At 39.9% G+C, this 23,208-nt stretch overlaps 1 protein-coding gene across 1 annotated transcript in view; it reads right to left on the bottom strand.

Annotated features, from left to right (window-relative positions):
- Positions 1 to 23,208, bottom strand: part of mtss1 (MTSS I-BAR domain containing 1) — a 63,066-nt gene extending 39,858 nt beyond the window's left edge. Inside the window, exons 1-2 of the mRNA XM_042406121.1 lie at positions 22,982 to 23,208; positions 3,728 to 3,789 (exon numbers count right to left, since the gene is read on the bottom strand). Of these exons, the coding sequence (XP_042262055.1) occupies positions 3,728 to 3,789; positions 22,982 to 23,053 (134 nt within the window). The 5' untranslated portion in view covers positions 23,054 to 23,208. The remainder of the gene's footprint in view (positions 1 to 3,727; positions 3,790 to 22,981) is intronic.

The raw sequence follows: 23,208 nt of genomic DNA, 5'->3' as shown, positions 1-23,208 counted from the left end.
ATCCTGATTGGTCACGCTTTTTAACAAAACACAATTGAATTTATTTGCAGGCGGGAAGCCAGTGAGGGATTGGGCGATTGGAATTGTCTTTTTCAGTAAATATATTTTATATTTTTATAACTGGAAATTCCACATTGGGAGATAACTGAGAAGAACAAAAAAATAAAGGATAAAGCACAAAACAATAAGCACAATCAATACATGTGCTAGTATCATTGTAATTGTAATGATACCCATCCCCATTCTTGACTGGTATAAACACCAGAGAAGAAGAGTACATCCACATCAGTTATGATAAACTACAGTTACTCAATCACGTTTGCTAACTTTAACAGAATGGATGGAGGTTTACAATGTGAGTCATGTCAGTTTTGTTTAATTATAACTGACATTGCAAACCAAAACAAGCTAAAAACAAAAGATTTCACATTAGAAACACGCCTACATATGGTCTAAAAAAAAAAAAAAGACTTATTTTGGAAGCATAACTGGTGGAGCCACATGAGAGGCCGGTTGTCCTCAAAGGCCGGTGTTAGGAGTGCAACTGGAGACCCACTGACACACACACACACATAATCATCATCATCAATGGACCCTATTGTCTGTGTGTGTGTCCCATTACCAGTCAGGTCTATGTTTCTATAGCTGTGCACAAGCGCGCATGTGCACACACACACACACAGTCATTACCCCTGAAAACCTAACTAAGAAGATCAGATGACACTGCTGCCAAATAGTGTGTGTGTGTGTGTGTCTCTCTGTGCATGAGTGTGTCTGTCTGACCTCAATGGAAATTCTCTTTCATATAAAGACCAAAGACACACATACACACACCCATCCAATGCATCATCTTCTAAAGCAAAAGTTTGCATTTTGTGTGTAGAAGTGAAGAACAGCAATTTCCAGGTTTGATTGAAACAACTTCCTTCGGTGTGAGCCACAGTGACACTGAAACATCTGTTACATCTGGGGTAAAAACTAACATTAAATCCTGGTACAAGAAACATAAAATTAAACACACTCTTGTTGCTTGTTGAAGCTTCGTGTATAAACAGACGTGTTTGATCTGCCGTCCAACGAATCCTCGGCTGCCTGAACGCTCTCTGGTGAAGTGATTCGGCAGGAACGCTCAGAGCTCAACAACATTCCTCAACAAGAAGTAAAAACCTCACTGGAGTCTGACAGAAGCTCTGCAGAGTTAAAAAATCAATCTGCCTCAATTAGCAGGGGAAATAAGACACTAAAGAGACGCTAATATCACCGATGGCTGACAGTCATCGACCGCTGAGCCCTCTACCATAGTGACATCGTGATTTAAAAGCTTCCCCACTCCCCCTAAGAAACACACCAATTCAAATCTACATTCCACACAGCAAACTACACCAAGTGGAGACTGACAAACGCCACAGAGACTGGAATTACAAAAAAAAAAATTATTTCTTACTTATTTCTTATTTATTTGTGGGGATTTCCCCGAGGATCAAGTTAAAGCTCAAAATTATAATCAGATGATCTGCTTAATGAGGTAAAAATAAGCGCAGGCTATAGGGAGGAAGAGTAAGGAAGGACCAGGTGAGGATGGGCTGTGAATGGGCTCAAAATGTGCAAAAAATCCAACACACATTAAAGTATAAGAGAAAATATATAAAAAATGAAAGTATCTTTGTAGGAGTAGCCCATAAGATCACCCCCCTCCCCAACAACGATATCATTATCATTGCCCAACCATAGCTAATACAGTCAAACAGCTGTTTAATGGGCCACTCTTATAAGATGTAAATCTAGACTATGTTTCAAAGAATTTAACTGAAACAGAAAATTTATTGTGTTTACTGGAGGGAAAATACTAACACTTACTCATAATTTCATACGTGTCATTTCATCCCGTAAAGGTCACGGCCACATTTGTGTTGCGTCCTGCGGGATCCTAACCCCGCCGCAGCCCTCTACACTGATCAACACAATTATGTCGTCTGAACCACAGCTAGCGTGTCAGGTGCATTTCAGTCTGAAGACTTTAGACTTGTCTACGAGTTAACTAACCATCATGTGAAGTTACGTTCTAGTCACAGACGCTCTTTGACAGAAACTAATTAATTCAATTTTTTCCTGCAAAATCTGTTTAGATTTGATTAAAGTGTCCCTTCAGCAGCAAAAAGTAAGAAACAGTGAGGCTGGGAGGTATGAAAGATGAAAGTACGCTGTATTTGTAAGATCCATGATTGTAATGGACTTCCAGATTCATGCAAATATAAAACTTATTAAAAAAAAAATTTGTATGGCTCTTACACTAAAAACTCTTGCCTCAAGCTGTAGCTGAGACTCACTGTTGCTGTCTTTACAGTTTATTATGGACGCATTGATTTAGAACAGCAAACAAACACAACTCATTGGTGTACATACTGTCTGGTTTATAACAATTAATCCACCTCTTCCAGCCAATCAGAATTCAGAATTTTCTAATGGGCTGCAGCGGGCAGAGTGATGCTTATCAATGTAAACTGGCCTACTGGGAAACACCGCCATTATACTGTTTTTATAGCGAGCCAGCTACGAGATCACTGTGTGTGTGTGTGTGTGTGTGTATATACAATAAGTAGAAAGACCTTCTGAATGCTGAATTACCTTCCTCCTACTTTCTTACATTGAACAAAATAAGCCAAATTTAATAGCCAGGCGCAGCTCCTCGCCAGATGACACTACATTGCACTGCAAATGTCGAGTGGGACGACACTGCTGCATATTTTTGGCCGGAGCCCCGCGTGTCTGAGCCAACGCAGCATTTCCATTCAAATGAATGAGGGGGCTGCGTTCTCTACCTCTACTCTCCAATCTGAACAGGACTCGAGTAAAAAAAAAAAAAAAAATCTCAAGCATGGCAGAATATGTCACTGTGGGAAATTAGAATATTAGTATTGTGATGATTTACATTCAGATGTAGTCTTTAGCATCCTAGTTAGGCAATGTTGTACTACAAAATATCCAGTCATGTACGCTTTGTCTGAAACCGTCGTTACAGGTAAGAGACTTGACATGTAGGTTATTATTGGAGTGCCGGTGAAAATGCATCACTAATAATGTTGAGAGGTCAGAGTTCACTTGATTCCACCAGGCTTGTTTGTGTTGCGTTCCAACTGCTGGAGCTGATCGCAGCCACTCTAGTCAACGCTTCTGATTTCACCAGACGCACCGCAGCGTGCTTCGCAAGTGTCTCAGTAGCGGCTCTCTGCTCTGCTAAAAATACGCACCTAGAAGGCACATCAAGTTGCATAGAGCAGATCGAGCCAGGCAGGAAGTCACACACAGGAACGGCATAGAGCATCCGGTCAATTTTCAAAATAAAACACCCTGTGCAGACGCGTGATCGTATATCACATCACTACATCGGCATTACGTCATGACTGGTGGCACCAGGCCAGAAGACAACTGGTCAGAAGATATTTGTCACCATGGATGACGAGAGGTTCATCTTGGAAGTGTAAAATCACAAGATTTTATAATACCACTGCTGCCATGACTGCCCTTCTTCTCAAACGCTCCCAGTGGGCTATGACGCCATCGCAGTCGGAACTTAACACAGCCGTGACCGGTGGAATCAAGCTGTTTTGCTGATTGGCTGATTTGGGTGAAGCCCTAGTAGCCAGTGAGTGTATGACCTGCTGGCCAATGGGGTGAGTTAGCATGAACTCAGTTTTAATATTCAAATGTGCGTGCATGTGCGTCTTACCTGAGCTGTGATTGTAGCTTCGCTCCTTTGGTTACAAAGTCCTCCCATGTAGGATAACTGGCCTGCAGAAAAACACAGAGAACATGAACACGGCATTAAACCTCCAGTAGCATCACACAGGTCCGACCACAACAAGACTCACTGAGTTTAACAGATCTTAACCTCAATGTTTCAACAATACGTATTTCCAACCGATAATCCTAAAGAGCTTATGACCTTAATGAAGGAGAAAGAGCTGTTATTAAAGTATAAGTAGTAAATCTTTCAGGTATTTCTCTGCACGGAGCTGGAATGTTTGGATATGATGCTAACAGAGCTGAAAGAGAGAGAGAAAATATGAAACTTGTATTCATTATTAATCATCAATGATGCAACTAACTTTTTTTTTTTCCTCTGGCAATTATTTTCTTGATTACGTGATTAATCATTTGGTCAATAAAAACTGAAACTCCATCACAATTTCCTAGAGCTCTTGGTGATGTCATCAAATGTCTGGTTTTGTCCGACCAAAACCCAAAGATATTCAATTTATTATATAAGCAGCAAATTATCTTATTTGAGAAACTGGAGCTATCAAAGGTTTGACATTTTTGCTTGAAAAATGACTTAAACAAATCCGACTAATTGTACGTTGAGAAGCAGAGAGAGAGAGAGAGAGAATGAGTTACAGAGTATTACGGCTGCAGTATGAGTGTTCAACCCAGTGAGGATTAATAGACTGAACTGAAATGAATCTCATCTAAATGAAAATCAGAATGGAGAAAAGAGCACACAGGGGAATAAAAAGGCACAAAAGACAGAAAGAAAACATGGAGACATAAAGACATGAGAGAAAAGAAATCAGACAAAGGAACAAAGTTGATGAAGAACAATGAAGGATCAAGAGAGAAAGACAGAAGTCTGACGTTATATTTAGTTTCATGACTGTTGTTAATTCAGGTGGTGCTAAGAAACCAGTTCAGGGAAGATTAGCCTCTGGGGTCAAAGGTCAGCCTTTCTACTTCACAGCTAGGTCTGTGTTTTGATTTATCAATTAATACTTTAGTCAACAAAAAGACAACAAAAGATGTGCATGTTGTCTATAACAAGTTCTCAGAGTGTAAAGTGACATCTTCATATTGCTTCCAAACCCAAAGACATTCAGTTTACAATGATATAAAAACAGAGAAAATCAGCAAATGTCCATATTTAAGAAACTGAAAGCAGTCAAAGTTTTGCTTTATAAATATCTTAAATGACTGGCCAATTATCAAAATTGTTTTCTGTTGACTAATCTATAAATCGACTAATTGTTGCTGCTCTATCCGTGACCTTTGCAGCCCTTATTGAATGTAAGTTTCTGATCGTCTCTGAACGACAAAAGCAGCTCTGAACAGCTGACTGCTGGAGAGTGACTCGTGTTATTTCTGGCTGCTCTGGCTTTCACATGAGGACAGAGGCTGGGGACTCTTAGGCCGACCGTCCGCATAGAAAAAACGAAAGGAAAAAAGGGGCCAAACACATGCGATTCATTGCTGATGTGAAGCAACTATGGTTGGTTTTCCATGAAACTGCAGCTATTTCTCTGAGCTCATCTCAACATTTCCATGTAAAAAGGAAAGGTCACCGTATCAATAAAAGAAGACGAAGGTTGTACACAGTACGAAACACGGTCACAGTTGCTGCTTCTTCTTCTACTGTAGACAAAACATTCATAGCCTTGCTACGACTAACTATTACAGGCTTCAACTTCACCAAGCAAGACAAAAAATAGAGAATAAAAACAGTGGAAGAGTACGTGAACGTCCTCGACTCACAGCAAAAACACCACACGCTCCACATGGATAACAATAATTATGTACCAAACAAACAATTTCATTATTGATTCATCAGCCAATTATTTTCTTGACAATTCGTTCGGTCTATAAAATGTCAGTAAACCGTGAAAAATGACCTTCACAGTTTCTCAGAGCCCGAAGTGATGTCTTCAAATTTTCACACAACCCAGAAATACTCAGTTAACAATCACATAAGACAAAAAAGCTGCAGAGCTGGAACTAGGTCATGTTTGGCAGTGTTACCTAAAAAATTATATAAATCCTTAAATCATCAAAACAGCTGCAGATGATTTTTATGTTGACTGACTGATCGATTGATAAACTAGGGTTGCAACTAATGATTATTTTCATTATCGGTTAATAGATAGTCGCTTTGTCTATAATATGTCTGAAAATACTGAAAAACTGTCTTAGAGCTCAAGGTGACGTCTTCAAATGTCTCGTTTTATCCAAAAACAAGCTGTGACCGTATGGACGGTACGAACCCCTGTGGTTTGGCGGCTAGAGGGGGGTGTGTCTTCTCTCCCCTCTACCACTATACGAAGGAAAAAAGAGGCGCTATGCCAGGCGATATGCTGTGAGAAGACTCATGACGCCCCTCATAATGACTATGAGGACAGTGACTGACCCCCTGTGCTCGCTGCCTCCGTCCTCATACGGGCCAGCTCGCACAGGTCCCTCATTTGTGGTGAGAAATATACTAAATATACACACACACACACACTAACACACACACACAGAGGACAGTGGGGGTGTGTCTTCGTCTTCGTTCAACTCCGCTCGGGAGACGAGCGAGGACGAACGCAGAGACACAACGTCAGCCGCTGTGAATATCACACAGCCGGCGACGGTGGTGCATTCACGGACCTCGCTGCCTCCTGTAACTTTCACCACTTTCACAAAAAAAAAAAAAAATACAAAAAAGAAAAAAGTTACGGTTATGACAGTAATGAGCTCGACCCCGCGGTAGGCATCACATGACCATGGTATTGCAGTATGACACAAAAACTTCAAGTCCACACATCTGAGAAGCTGCGACAAGCAAATATTTGACATTTTTCCTTAACAATCGACTTATCATTGCAGCTCTATTATCAACAAATCCTTTCAGCTCTAAACCTCATCACATTTGTAAAGGTAGTTGATAGAAATTTCAATAATCTGTCATAAAACTTGTGTAATATTTTCATGGAAAAATACTGTAACTAATGAGAATAATTAGTTACAACAAAATCTACTTTGCTGATATCACTATTAAAGCACAACATGCCTGAAAGCTGTTCAAAACCTCTATAAAAACAAAAAAAATGCTATAAATACTTTCATCTGCGGACAAAAATATCTTCCTGACATTTAACACTTCATTTAAAGGGTAAACAACTGTTTCTATTGCTGCATTTTATAAACAGCAGCTGATTGATTATGTAATCTAAGGCTGGTTCATGCTGCAGGCTCTGACCTTGGGTTACATCTGTGACCAACAGCTGCTGGTGTGGTGCTCTGGTTATTGAATTAAAATGAAGGAAAGCCCTGCTGGGACACAGGCCTGAATCCCACTTTCTCTCTCTCTCTCTCTATTTTCTTGCACCCAGTCACCCTGTCTGTCCTCTGTCTCTGCTGCCGGTCCACCAGAGAGAGGATAATACCGATTTAACCCCTAACACCACACCATTAGCCTCTTAGCTCCAGACCGCTAAAGCTGTTAGCCGGCCCCCTGCTTTACAGCTAGCCAGGCATGCACTCCGCATGGGGCCGACAGGTTTACTAGCAGCGGGGATTTAGCGCTGCATGATGAAATACTGCAGGTGATCGGGCTGCATGCCTCCGTGAACGACTAACAGTGAGCCTAGGATAAACGGAAGACGAGGAAAATGAAAAGGAAAGGATTGCGCTCCAGAAATGTTATTGATCCCTGTAGGAAAAATAGGTTGCGGGTGGAGCAAATGTACTGAGATTTAGGAGGAAAAAAGAACATGAACTCCCAAGTTAAGTTTAACACATTCAGGGTAAAAGTCATTTTACAGCATTTGTAAGGAATGTAGTATATTTGAAGCTGAAAGTATCACTTGTTAATGCTGATATTGAGTGATGGTACATTTACAGATACGACAACAATTCACAATATACTGTAATCTTTCTAAAGTCCAATCCATCCAAATAAATGCGTGCAAAAATTGTCTCCTGTACAGAATATATCTACCTTTACCTGCATGGAATCAAACCTCTTGTACCTCACAGCTCTCCCACTAGTATCTTATTACACTTCTGTACATCTCTGTCCACATATTCTTTATCGGTTCACAAGAGGTGTAACGCTACGTGTTTTGAACAGTCCGATACAAGACATCCAGTCTAGTAGGCATCTTTCTTCTGTCAAAAACAGCTTAGGTTTACATCTTAGCATGTGCACAACATCAATTCAAAGTCAGTCAGCTGTTGTCTGTTAGCAAAAACCACGCCGGGCACATTAGCTCCTGAATCTATGGCTCATATGACACAAATGAGAAGCATTTGGGAGCGTTATGATCTCCCGTTAAGTCCGAGCGACAATGGATAAAGAGCATTACTGACAGGACACAAAATTAGCACCGGCCACCTGCCGAATGCTGGTAAAATGCAAGTACAAGTAGGCTGGTAGATTTGCTTCACTCACTAGCCAAAAAAACAATGGTGATCTATTGAGTGGTTTGTATTCACTAGCCATTTGTCCGGTGAACAAAAAAGTTTGAAATATTTGTATTTCTTTATTTGACCCTTTGCTAAATTTTCATTACCTTAATGACTGCAAGAATTATGGCCAATGAGTCACTTATTAAGAAAATAAATGGCAAAGATGCTCTCTTCTGCATTTCACTGTATTCACTTTTGTACGGAAAATGCACTCAATCATGACCCCAAAACCGAGGTATGTACTCCACCACAGGGTTTGTGTACCATTACACCGTGACTCTTCCTCACTATAATGTTGGCCCCATTTAAGAAGTGAGGTTTATTCTACTCCAGCAGTCACTGAAGGTCACATTGTGGACACGAGAGAGCCAAAAAAACGTACAATACAAAATGTCTCTTCTGCTTGTGCTTCAGTCTGTGCAGCTCTTGGAGGGCCCTTTCTTGTTCCCTCGCCACTTCTCGCCTAAACTTTAAATTCTACCAGGATTTGCTGTGACTGCCAGGAATGTCACAGTCATTCGCAGACAAAATATTCCAGCAGTGGTTTAGCAGCAGCCAGAGCTGAAAAGACCACTGACAGACCAGAGTATCGGAGTCCGCTGCAGTTTGATCCTGAGAGCTTTGGAGCGGTTGTTGCTAAATTAGGGTCCTGGGGTCCCACAAGGGTCACCGGCGGTGTCCAGAAGGCTCCCCCAAGACAGCTGCCGACAAAACAGCCGTCTAGCCCTCATCTGGCTGGAAAGCTACTTTTATATCTGAACTCCACCACATTTCTGTAGCTACGGAGACTAAATGTAATAAGGGTAGTGACTACAAGGCTGAAACAGTGAGTTAAATTTTGGCTTTGAAAAGAAAATTCGGCATTGAAAACAAAACCTGAACTGAAAAAGGAAACATTGGCATTGAAACACTTGTATTGGAAAAAGTTGTATTGGTACTGAAACAAGTACTGGCACTGAAAAGAGTTCCACTAAGAAATAAAACACAGGCGTTTTTATTACAATCTTATTATGTTATTTTATTTTGATGTTTTTTGCATTATGATGTGTTTTTCAATGTCAATCTTCAGATTTTTTCTTCATGTCTTTTTTCAGTGACAGGTTTTTTTTATGCTGTCATTTTTTTTTCCAATTTCAACTTTCTGTCACTGTTTTGGTGAAGAGAGGAGAGCCCTTGCTGGGACTGCGTTACCCAGTATGCCTTGCGGTCCAATGATATCAAAGGGCAATGGCAGAGATTTTGAGCCACTGTTGTAATTTCCGCTCTAGGACTTTTGATTAAGTTTTAATATTTTTTTCAGGCGAGAAAGTAACCACGTAGATTCCCAGTATGTGGTCAGTTTATCCAAATAACACCTCTTCGTAAATCTGCTGCAACGTTTCGGAGCTGCCGGCCCGGGTGAGACCAGACTGTCATCTCACAGCAGCGGCCCGACTCCTGCATCGTCATCCCCGGAGGAGAAAACGATCCGATAAACTGATCTGTGCAGCTCTTTGGTTGATTTACCGCTGGCTCTAATGTCTCTGCAGCATTTTTGATATATGAGATAATTCCTTTCGGAAGATAAACGTTGGTCTCGCAGATGAAATCTTACAACTGTAGCTGCCACATTAGTTTGTCTGAATTTTAAGTGAAGTTTCATGTTTTTACAGGACAGAACAATAAACAGTGCTGCCTCTGGGGCTCTATATGTACAAATATAACCACATTTCAATACATATAAATGTATTAAAATGAACAGATCAGTCTGTATTAAATTTCATTTTATTTCATCAAGCTACACAACAGAAGGACACTCAATAAAATTTAACATAGACTGATCTGTGACATTTCAGCTCAACCAGCTTTTATACCAGCTTAAAACTCTGTTCAGATGACTGGAAACACTCTACATGCTCCGCTAGCACCAAAACAGTCAACTCTATTCACACACACTCTACTCTCCATGTATAGAAGATATACAGAGCTGTTATCCTATCTGCTCAGTCAGCCAGCCAGCAAGACCAGGTATACAGTTACTGCCGTCTGTGAGTGTGTGTGTGTGTGTGTGTGTGTGTGTGTGTGTGTGTGTGTGTGTGTGTAGTCACCTGCTATCAGCCTCTAATCCTACCATGATAATCCTGACTTGCTCTACTGACCGACAGAAAGAAAAGAGACAGAGCGCTGAAGAGAGACTGACGTGACATCAAGAGGAAAGTGAAAACACCGCCTTGTTGACCTTTCTAGACTCCAGACTGACTTTAGAAAGACCTTATTTAGTCACTCAGTCAACCAGTCAGCCAACCATTATACTGAGAGATTTCATACTAGACTGATTGTAGCTTTGGGAGATATCCGCTAAACATCTCCTAAAAATGAGTCAGGCACACACTGGGCCAATCAGTAAGATGTAAACAAACAATGTAGCGCCCCATTTAGGACAATCAGTGTCCTTTTTAAAACTCCAGAAGAGCAGACACTAGACAACTTCTGCTCGCTGTGTGAGAGTCCACTCTGACTTCATTAATGGAAGAACGACAACAGCTTTTCAGTGCGTTAGTTTGAGAAACATTAGCATGTTTTTCTACAAACACTTAAATTATTTTTTAAAAAGTTAAATGTCTGAATACAACCAGCCAAATAAGAGCTGTGTCTTAAAGGGAAATTCTGGTATTTTCAACCTGGACCCTATTTTCCTATCATGATGGGGACAAAAACTTTATGGAATTGGTCCAGTAGAGTGAGAGCGCTAATGTTTGGGGACAATTGCACCCATCAAAGTACGTCCACTAAAACTGCTTGTTTTTGCCACTCAGACTGTTAGTGTCTGACAACGAAAGTAAACACAGAAACTAGCTAACTGTAGCAGCATCATGGCTAACTGCATAGGGATCTATACCCGGGGACAGCTCGCTGGCTAACCAAACCACACGCATATTCATTCGCACGGTTTATCTACATGTACGATGCTGACTTTCCGGAAGTAAAAGGTTGTGACCCCTTGATATAGCCTCATTAATCAATTATTTTCTCGATTAATCTCTTAGCTGTTTGTTCCATAAAATGTCAGAAAATTATGAAAAATGACAATTACCAAAGCCCAAGATGCAACCTAAAATGTCTTGTGTCCTAACAAACAATCCACGACTCAAAGATATTCGGTTTACTGTCATAGAGGACTAAAGAAACCAGAAAATATTCACATTTGAGAAGCTGGAAACAGACAATTTGGACATTTTGTTTCTTCAAGAATGCCTCCAGATGATGAATCAATTATCAAAACAGTTGTTGATTAATTAAATACTTTGCAACTAATCGATTACTCGCTGCAGCTCTACTCAGAAACACTGTCCTCACTGCTACTTTATTTTTTGTTGTGCCTCTCAAAAACTTGTGTTTGTGTGCGTGTGTGCAGTTTACTATACTTTCAGTTTTACCTTTGCACGTGCAGCCATGCATTCAGCTGCCAACTGTGCTGCTATGTGATTATGTTTGTTAGCGTGTTATCTTCCTGATTATCCGATGACGGTTTGGGGGGTGTGGGTATACTTCAGACACCAGGAGCTGAAGTATGTTTCAGTGGAAACAGATTCAAAACACAAATTCCAGAGAACTGGTTTTAAAGTTCAATATCATGAAACGTTGAGACTAAAGGTTGAAACATGTAGGTCGATCAGAGATTTATACATGTACGATTTGGGGTCAAACACGTCCTTTTCAGTATCATTTCGAAAAAAATGCCCCCCGACAAGACGTCTGATCAACCAATCAGCTTGTGTGACAGATTTAGGAGGTGTATGTGTCAGCGCCTCTGCAACCCCTGTCACCCTCATGTGTGTAAATCTGCAGAGACGTTATGTGCTTCTTCAAAGACGTACAGTTCCCACATACTCTCACCTGCCCCTTTCACTGTGTGACAGAAAAAACAGATGATAAGAATAAGCTGCAGGTCTGTTTAAATATTCTCTTCCTCATCAGACGAATCAAATCTCCTTCACTGGGTCCTTGTGTAAACTATTGCTTTGATTTTTTTTTTTTTTTTAAAAAAGCACTGATAACATGAGGTTCATTCTGAGTCTGTTTTTAATGTAGCTTACGGAACAAGCAATGTTCACAGAGTTGACTTAAGAGACTATTTCCATCTAACATGTCTTACACGGACTAATAGGTTGCTGGAAGGTCCGCTTATTGTGGAAAATATCCTGGTTTGTGATGTAGAGGAATATTGAACTCTTTTATCATAAATCACTGAGTGTCGTAGAGTGGAGAGAAGTTATTAGCCAAAAGAATTTTATGGTGCGAATTCCTCTGAAACCAGTTTGAGAGTGAAACCTGATGATTACACAAGCTTAAAGGCTGTGTGTGAACATTTCATTCCCTCCATGTCTGCGTCTCTCGTCGGGCCTGTAGGATATCATGTGCAAAAAAGTATGCGCAACAGCGTTACTCTTTATATGTTACGTATGTTCTGATTGTCAACAAATCCCGTTAAAAAGACCAAAACTAGCGATATGTTAGTCGCTATACTTTCTAAATCCCTACCCTGCTCTGTGGCTTTAAGCCCCAAACCCCACTGGTTTATACTGAGGATATAAATCTGTAAAAACTGATCACAAATAAAAAAAAAGTTTAATTTTTAAATAATCTGTAATTTCCTAAAAAACAGCTGGGAATTGTATAAACAAGAGGAAAAAACGCATTTGTTGGGGGACTTTTCAGCAGTGGATTAATAACATTTGGTGCTCCAGTGAGTATTTCTGGCAGCGGGATGATGTATGTGGGATTGATTCAAAATAAACTACATTGTGTGTGTGTTTGTGGTTATGAAGGAACCCCTCACCCCCGTGCAACGACGTGGCTCGATGTTGTGTTTTTAATTCATTTTTGGACAACAATGGAGCTCTGTGGCAAAGAGGAATAAGATACGATCAGGCTTTTTGGGTACACAGATGATACTTGTTGGTGGGATCAACTCATTGGTTTTTGTTTTTTTTCGTGGGTTTGTGGAATAGATCGTAATCAGATTTATCCTTTTATTATGAAGCAATGATTAGAAACACTCAGTTTCTCAGTTAACCAAGTGTAGTTGATTTAGAAATTTACTTCATACTTAATATGTTGCCCAAAATACATATTAAAAAAAAAATGCCCTTGCAATTATGTTTCGGACAAACACTCATCATATTGAAGTAACCGTGCTGAAGCGAGAGAGAGAGAGGGCGAGTGAGGTTGAGATTGTTCAAACAGCGAGTCGATGGTTTGTTTAAGCGCTGTGTTTGAGCAACACTGGTTGACTCAAAGAGAGAAAGACAAGAAGAGAAAGTAGACGGGTAGGGTGTGTCCACGCCGGGTTAATGGTTTGTTCGGTGAAAATCTATGAGTTGAAGGCGGTCGTATGAACAGTCGAAAGCCCGGCTCTTTATCTGTGAAATAATGAGGTTTTTATTGAGTGAGACAAACAGACAGAGGACAATATGGACTTTCCATTCCTCTTATCGTTCTTACATAACTCACAGTTCACTCCCTTTAGCTTTGTTGTTGTTCATCATAATGTAAGAGGTTACTATGGATCGTTCTCTTCCTGATCAGCCTGCATATAATATTTGGGATACTTAAAAGTTGTCACAAAGTTTGGTATATTTGAGAGTATGGCGAAAACTGTCATGCAGCCTGCAGTAAGACTGAGGAGTAAAGAAGTGACAGGTTTAGACAGCTCAATCATTCATTTCTCTGCACCTTTCTTCCCCTCCCCCTCTTCTTCCCTACAGCAGAAGTCATCTTAGGGCAGATAGGGTGGACACCACTAACTGAGGCGTGGCTGTCTCTACATCACCAGACAGAAAGGTCAACAGCCGGTTGACAGATATAAATCAAATTCATACAGCTTCTCATTCTTGACCGACTACAGGTCCGAGAGATTTTCTGGAGGTGTTTCATGATCTCCCGAACACAGACAAGCACATATATTCCCAAAGAAATGATGGAGTTAGGTGGCCAAGACCACAGATAATTGTACAATTCTACAAAGGGTCGACAGTAGAAAGACAACAGGAAATGAGAGGAAACAAAGACGAGGAATAACAAACAACAAAGGCCCACAGGCAGACTCAAACAAGCGTCTTCCTTCTACTTTGCCTTCGATTACAACAAGTTCCAGTGTGTCATCAGTTCTTGAGATGTGTCCGAAATAGCAAAGTTTCCTTTGGATAACGGTTTACACAAGTATTGGTTTCATGCCAGTCTTTTCTAGGATGAAATCATTGGATTTCCTTTCAATGTACGATATCCTGAGGATCAATCTGTATGTCCACATCTCAACTGGTGTCAACGTCTTCTCATCGGCTACTTTAAGGGTCCGTGTCTCACAGCCATATAAGGCTACCGGCCAGACGAGACTCTTGAGGAGGCGTATCTTGGTGCCAGTGCTCACACAGATCTATCTTTCCATATGTTTCCAGAGTTTGGTAGTGCTTCTGTTATCCTTCGCCTTACTTCCTTGCTGCGTTTATCTGTGTCACTCACACTTGTTTGATCTTGTCATTTCCTATTTAGATGTCAGTTTGAACTGCACTTACTTGCTTACCACCACCACAACAACAACAACAACAACATTGTTGAATAGTGCTTGTAGGTCTTCTTCTGTTGTGGCTAGCAGGGCTGCTTCATCTGCGTATCTCAAGTTACTGATGGTTCTTCCTCCTAATTTCATGCCGGTATTGTCTGAAATTGCCAGACTCATGATCATCTCAGTGTAGATGTTGAAAAGGTGTGGAGAAAGGATGCAGCCTTGGCGGACTCCTTTCCCATTGCAGAATGATTCGGTCTCGCCAGATGTGGTCCGAAGTAGCATTAACCTCAGTTTCTGCAACTCTTCATATATTTTCCAGTATTTTAAACACAGTTTTGGTCCTGAAAATAAGAATGATGATGTTCTTCACTTCCTATTGTAGCATTTTTTTTTGAGGTGAAGCCATTTCTTTTACTTACCAATTATTGGGATTATTCCATATATGCATTGTATATGGGGTTTCCAATCACCATATGTTCAAATCCTGTTCATGAATTAAACATGTGAATGAATAATTCTTAACATGTGAATGAATAATGTTTCTTCCTTCTCATTTGTCTTTTTGCCAGAGTGTTGCCATGGGTTCCTGTTGGCGGGGAGAAGAGGAAGTAAACGGCAGCTGATCACCACGTGACTTCTGTCTATTTCTGTTTCTTTGCATATCATTTGTGTATATCATATTTGTATCTCTTTGTACCCAGTCTTGTCGGTCGGTCTTATACTGATCATGCTTCGCTGTATCAGTTGTTCCTTTCAATATTCACCCATCGATATTTACATATAACTACAATACATGAATAAAAATCCACTGCATATATATATATAATCTAAATATATTTGGATATTGTTTTGTCCCATTACTAAAATTCTTGAACAATACTAGAAAAAAGTGCCAGTAAAATTCAGCAAAACCTTTAAAAATGGTTAACCCAAGTCCACATGATACATTCCCAATTAATAAAAACAAACTTGTATTTCTTCCAACACTAAGTAGAAACAATCATAAACCAGCAACCATTCATAAAATTGTGGTAAAAAAAACAAACAACACTCAACACTAGAAATAATAATTCTCATCTTGCCTTAAAAATCCCAAACCATCCCCTAAAAAAACAGCCTTCGGCACTTCCTAACCCTTAGATTCTCAATCTTTCATTCATAAAATTCTCACAGACTTAACAAATTTAATTCTTAAAACCACCAACTGGAGAAATACTACCCTCATTTTTTTTTAAATGTGGTGTATATTTAGGTTGTCAGTGTGTGTGTGTGTGTGTGCGTTAGTGTGAGATAAATCCACACCCTCTATTGAGCTGCACTTATCCATAACACCTCATCACCTCCATCTCTCTCTACCTGTCGACACACGTCCATCCATTCCTCCGCCCACCCCTTCCACACACACACACACTTGTAAACTTTCCATAAACTCTCTGGCTGCGTCCCAGTTCAGAAGCTGGATCCTCCACAGTCTGCAGTTCTGTTCTAGACCGAACGCATCATCAGCATCAGAACGGGTCGGCGAGGATTGTCTGATCTCCTTCAAGTGAAACAGAGACATGCGGCCTTGTTTGGAGTTTAGAGAACATTGCACCCATATGTGATAGTTGAACATGTCATTCCAAAACCATGGGCATCAATCTGCTGCTATAAAAGACTTCTGGTTTCAGGCTTTCCACAAGATTTTGGAACCTCGCTGCTGGGATTTGCTCCCATTCAGTCAAAAGAGCATTGGCGCGGCATCCAACACTGCTGTTGGATGATAAGGCCTGGCTAACAGTCGGCGTTCCAGTTGATCCGAAAGGTGCCGGGTGGGGTTGAGGTCATAGCTCTGTGCGGGCCAGTCAAGTTCTTCAACACCAAACTGGGAAATTGGGCCTCCCCCCAAAAACTTTCACCACAAAGTTGGAAGCACGATGTGGACTATAGTACACTTTTGTTTTATTAGACAAGTGTTTCTTGTTCAGGTGTTGGTCAACTCCTCTGTTTGTTCTTGTTGGCAGACAGTACATGTTGTTAAGCGCTGGGTGTAACTGATAAACAGACGTTATCTGGATATAGTCAACAGTTATCTGTCACACTATCAAATATCATAACTCATATAAAACTTGTTTGGTATTTTGAGGAACTTAATTAACCGTTTGGTTGCATATTTCTAGTGATAAAGTTGAAAATGATTGAAGTAGGGCTGCAACTAATGATTATTTTCAGTCTCTTGGTCTTGTTTTGTCCTGACAAACAGTCCAAAACTCAAAAGATATACAGTTTACTGTCATAGAAGGCTAAAGAAACAAGAAATTACCCACAATTAAGAAGCTGGTACAAGAGAATTTTTGTATTTTTTCTTTAAAAAGTGACTCAAAACAATTGATCAAATATCAAAATAGTGGTCAATTAATTTTCTGTCCATCGACTATTTGATTAAACTTTGTAATTCTGGATTGAACTTAAATTCAACCCCTGAAATGGGACACAGACTCTCAGGATTTCAAAATGACACATTAACATTTTAATATCATGACAGATTACCTTAATGTATGTATATTTACATAATTTGTTCACACTTCCTCCCTCACTGAGTCTTCCCTTTTTTCCCCTTCATCCTCCTCCTCTCGTCCTTCTTTCTCTCCTCCTTCCATCTCTTCCAGCTCCTTTCTTCTTTCCTCTTCACCCCCCATTAGTCCTCTCTTCCTTCCCTATCGCCTCCCTCTTATTTCTTTTACTACCTCATCCCTACTTCCTCCCTAACGGCTAACGGCTAACGGCTAACGACCAGAGCAGACGTACTTGTGTGTATTTTGTTAATGTTTGTCTATCAGTTTAGCAGCGAAGTGTGTGTCCACGCCTACGTTCACCTGAGGCTGCCTATTTTCCTGTCAACAGTGAGACTTCTCTGAAATCAACCGCTCCCACACTCCCACACACACACACACACACACACACACACACACACACACACACACACACACACACACACACACACACACACACACACACATAATTACCAGGAACTATAAAAGTTTCATATCAGTGATGTGACTAAAGGTTTGATGGCATCACATCATATTACGGCCTGCAGTTTAGGGTGTGTTTTTGTATATGTGAGTGTGTATTGTGCATTCAGGTTAAAATAACCTCTCTATGGGAAAAAAAACAGCATTTTTCTCTCCACAAATACACAAAGCTAATTATATATAGACAATGCTGATTATAAAACACAGTACTGTAGTTATAATCATTGTTTACTATAGTGTGTGTGTGTGTGTGTGTGTGTGTGTGCGTGTGTGTGTGTGTGTGTATGCACAAAAGCTGGTCATGGCCAGTGCTTGCTCTTGAAAGATACTTGCTATTCTACACACACACACACACACACACACACACACACACACACACACACACACACACACACACACACACACACACACACACACACACACACACGCAGTTGCTTCACTCATTCCCAGTTCACCTTCAGTACACTGTGGAGGATGGATAACATGTACACACACACACAAACACACGTTTTCACTTTATACACCCGGGGTAAAGGAGGGCCGGTCAAACTGTTGTTTTGAGCGTCATTTTCCTTTAAAGTCAACAGCTAACAAGGAGAATAAATTTAATACTCAAACACTAATTGAATCCTCGTGAAGCAGTGAATTACATTATATGAGCTGGTGGACGACGGAGGAAAAAAAACAAAAAAACCAAAAACAAATGGAGGCAGAGAGCAGAAGGAAGAGAGGAGCAGATGGAGACACATGGTAGTGACTGAAGAGGAAGAGAGAGAGAGAGAGAGAAAACATGAAAGAGAAGGGGGACGCACCGAGCCTGTCAGCGTATCAGGATGGAGGGATAGACGAGAGCGGAGAGGAGGATTTGGGAAGGTCGATGGCTCATAATGTCACTCCTGATATAGCTGAGTCGGAAATCAATAAGCTGTCTGTCTCTCTCCAGCCGAACTTAAAGGTCCCATGAAGCTGTTAAAAGGGTGACATGTCTCTGTAGTAGCTGTGATAAAACTGGGAGATCATTTTGTGTTGTTTTAAATAGGAGTTATCTCATAGTACGGATGCTAAAGTCTCCTCTGCAGCCACTTTTTGTGTTTCCTGGCAAAATATCCTTTTTGTGCAGGTTAAAATAATTCAATTTTCAATACACAGACATTTGAAACTGTTGAGAATGATCAGCTTTGCAACAAGATGCAACTCATGTGCTCCTCTCTGCAGAAACACAAACCTCTATCAATTGTCAATGTGTGCATTCATGTATAAATATGTACACTTACCTCATGACTCGCCTAACGCTTCCTCCTCAGACATTCACTCATATTCCAAACATACACCGAAATACAGAGGACCGCCTCTACAGTCAACACCTACATTATCATTACTCAAAAAAACATCTGAAAACGACTCTAATTATGGATTTTAATGTAAAAACTTCTATGTAAATTGTACATTTCTATCAATTTTCTATTACTGCTATTGATATTTATATATATGAGGTATCTTCATAAGCTATTTTTTAGGCTTCCAACCTCACATTGTTCAAACTGTCTTTTTATAAATCTGTGCAAATAAACTAAAAGTTATAAATAAAAATAGATTTATCGCCCAGCCCTCGGATGGAACATAACAGATCTACTGCTGGGTAAAACAAGCCCACACTCACAGCTCTGGGAGCTCGTCCACACTAAGCCGACTAAATCTGAAATATTTTTCCTCCTTCTTTCCTCTGTTTTTGCTCTTCCAGTCCACGCTACGCCAAGACTGTTCTCACCCAAAAAAACTGAGCTTCTCCAAAAAGATGATAAATCTGAAAACTAGAGCTGCTACGATGAAGACTTCACGGTGGGCTCTGAGAAATCATGAATACCGTTCTTTCACATTTCATAGACTAAACGATGAGCACGATTCAGTCTGTGCTGTATAGTATTTAGGTTGGATATCTTGCGGAAATTGGTGTCATAACAATAATAAAAATCAGCAGCTTTACTTAAAATGGGGCACGGTTAATTGGCAAAATGACCTACAATCTGCAAAAAGCTTCTATGTCTTCATGTCTACTAACTGATTCAAAGTGTGAGCACTTCACAAGCGTGTTATAATGCCCTGGGGAGAGATTTATCTCAGCAGCATCTCTCTACTTAATTAGACATGACTTCTATGTGTGTGTGCATGTGTGTGTGTGTGCGTGTGTGTGGCATATGGCAGGAGTGCCCCCATTGGTTCTGTGCCATGTTGGTAGAAAACCAGGATATGATACCACAAGCTCTGAATCACACACACACACACTCAACCATGACCATCCTTCTTCCCTGTTATCTGACAGTGACTCATACGTACTGCTCACTGTTCACACCACAGGATGTCTGCAAGTTCCATCACGTTAAACTGATTTAAAACTTCACAATCGAATGAGAACTTCCTCGTTTTCCTTCGAGTTTTCATGTTACAGAGATCGAACCTGTGGCCTCGCAGGTAAAAAAAAAAGCGCAGTCGCTCATAATGGCAAGGTGACCTTCCTGTCAGAGAGAGAGAGAGAGAGGGGGGGGGGGTCTGTTTGAATCAGGATCCGGGTGAAAGTTGAAGGTTTCGGTTGCTTATTGTTCAGAAATAAAATCTTACTATGAAACTGTGAATACTGTGAGCCATGTGAAGATCCACTCTTACACAATACGCCCGTATCTTTGACGTCTGAATCATCGTCCGTGGTTTGATAAGTCACAATGATTTCCACATAAGACAATGTGTCAAACAATAAAGCCGCATAGCTGAGGGTTCAGGAAGACAAGCAGCAACGGCTCATGTGACTTTTACTTCAACAACAAGGGAAGAGATAGAAGCCTTCTCGTTTTTTGGGTTTTTTTTTAAAATATGGTATATGAAAATGTAAATCTACTACTACGAACAATACAAGATATGAACATGAAGCCTTCTGAACGATGACAAACATTAAATAAAGTAGCGTGTGTTGTGAGCAGACCTGTATTTTTGACATTTAGCTTCAATGAGGAGCTGCAACGATTGGTCAAGTGTCAAAAAAATTAATCAGCAACTATCGATAATCAATCCATCGTTTCAGTCATTTTTCAAGCAAAAATGCCAAACATCTGATGGTTCCAGCTTCTCAAATGTGCAGATTTTCTGTTTTTTCCTTTTCCTATATGACACTTAATTTAATACTTTAACATTTTAAATTGTTAGTCAGACAAAACAAGCAAATTGAAGACGTTACTGTGGCCACTGAGAAACAGAAAATGCCATTTTTTCACTGCTTTATAGACTAATCTATGAATTGACTAATCAAGAAATTAATCAGCAGACTAATCGTTAATGAAAATAATCATTAGTTGCAGCTCTTCACCACCGACTAATTCATTTTTATATATTACATTATCCTACAGTATTTTTGGCATCATTTTACTAAAATAGCTTGTTACTTTAATAGGTTTGAATCACTGTATAAGAAAAAAATACAAAAATGTTATAGTTTTAGCTTATTAAATGTGAATATTTCCTGAATATGATAGTAAACTGAATATCAACACATTTAAGGTTGCACTTAAGGCTTTTGGAAACAGTGATTGACATTTTATAGATCAAACAATTAATCAAGATAATAATCAGCCCATTGCTAATGAAAATAATCGTTAGTTGCAGCCATAATGGCCTGTAAAAAAGAATCAGGTTCTGCTCAGTACAGAAACTGGAGCTCTAACTCCTATTTCGAGCAAAAAGATGCATTCAGAGCCGACTGGAAAACAGAGTCTGCTAACGACGAACATCTGAGAGCAGTGAAACGCAGACAGACAGTCAGGCAGCAAAGGGTAGCCTGCTTAACAAACATCAAAGAGCACACAGCTGGTAAAATCCACCCCCATCCAGCCCTGTTACCCTCTCAGATGGCCCACTTCCAGTTTTAACCTCTGCTCATTCATTACCCAATCAACATCACCACTACTCATATCCACTCATTCCAAATCCAGTCATTAATAACCAATAATTCAAGGTTTTTAAGTATCTCAAGCTTACTCATTAATTTCTGGGAGGGTTTTTTTTTTTTATTTCACCCAGTTTTAGAATGATTACAGCATTATTTTCAGCCATGACACAACCAGTCTATAAAGTTTGAGGTTATGACAACCGCAGCGAGAAGAAAAGATGTAAACATGGATATTACAGAGTATTTGAGGAAGTGTAAACGATGAGTGAAGCAATGCAGGAAGATCCTCATTAAGAATGAATGGAGCAGCCAACACAGGGCCCCTCTCTCATCCTCCTCTAACACAATCTTCTCCTTTAAATGCTGCTGTGTGTTCGCTAGATATCACTAATTAGGTGATGTGGGCGACTATTATAAGAAAATGTGAGCACGACTGCGTTATGTAAAGAAAACGTAGACAGAGTGAGGTGAATGGGAGCCGAGTGTACCAAAATTAATTAAAGGAGGAGCCCAAATGAACATTTAAATAGTTTTTTTCTTGCTGTAATCATCCCTCCTGTTCATACTGACCATTAGAAGATCCCTTCATAATGAAATTACAATATAAGTGATGGAGGACAAAATCCACAGTCCTCCTTCTGTACAAAAATGTATTTAAAAGTTTATCTGAAGCTAATATGAAGCTTCAGCCACCAAATGAGTCAAATCAAGTAGATATCTTTCAATGTTACAGTCTTTTTAGTGCCAAAGTCCCTCTTTTTATGACTATTATACTTCCACCACAGCCCAACAGGGAAACACAAGGAAGGAATTTGATGCTTAAGAGTGTAAATATGGCAGATATCCACTTGATATGACTAACTCAGACTGCTGAAGCCTCATATAAGCGCCAGATAATCTTGTGAATGCATTTTTGCACAAAATGACTGAATCACTTCTATTGAAAGCACATTTGAAAGGGATCTTTTAATGGTCAGTATGAAAAGGAGGAATGATTACAGCCAGAAAAAACTATTTCAATGTTCATTTGGGTACATGACTGTTGTTACAAGACAGACTTGAAAAATTGTGAACCTATCCTTTAAGTAAATATAGTAAAATAGTGCAAAAATAATGCAGAAACATGAAAATATTCTGAACTTGAATACAAATTTCATGCAAATAAACACAATTATCACAATCTATGAGGCAAAAATAATAAAGAAAATTAGAATAATGCATTATGACAATCTGGAGGTGTTATAAAAGTTAATGAAATGTTATTTTTTTTACCTTCATGTCGTTCATGATGAGCTGGAAGAGCCCTCCCAAGGCGCTGCATTCCTTCTCTATACCCGCATCCATTTTTCCACAGGCTGGAAAAATCCTCCTCTACTTCCACACGCAAACTTTTTACCTCCCCCCCAAAAAAAACTAAAAAAAAAAAAACTTCCAGCCAAGTTTTGAAATACTCCAACAGAAGAATCAATAGAGGCCTTTTTATTTAATAAGGGGGGGGG

Source organism: Thunnus maccoyii, chromosome 3, assembly GCF_910596095.1.
Source record: "Thunnus maccoyii chromosome 3, fThuMac1.1, whole genome shotgun sequence".
Lineage (NCBI taxonomy): Eukaryota > Metazoa > Chordata > Actinopteri > Scombriformes > Scombridae > Thunnus > Thunnus maccoyii.
This window is presented reverse-complemented; position numbering and strand designations above follow the sequence as displayed.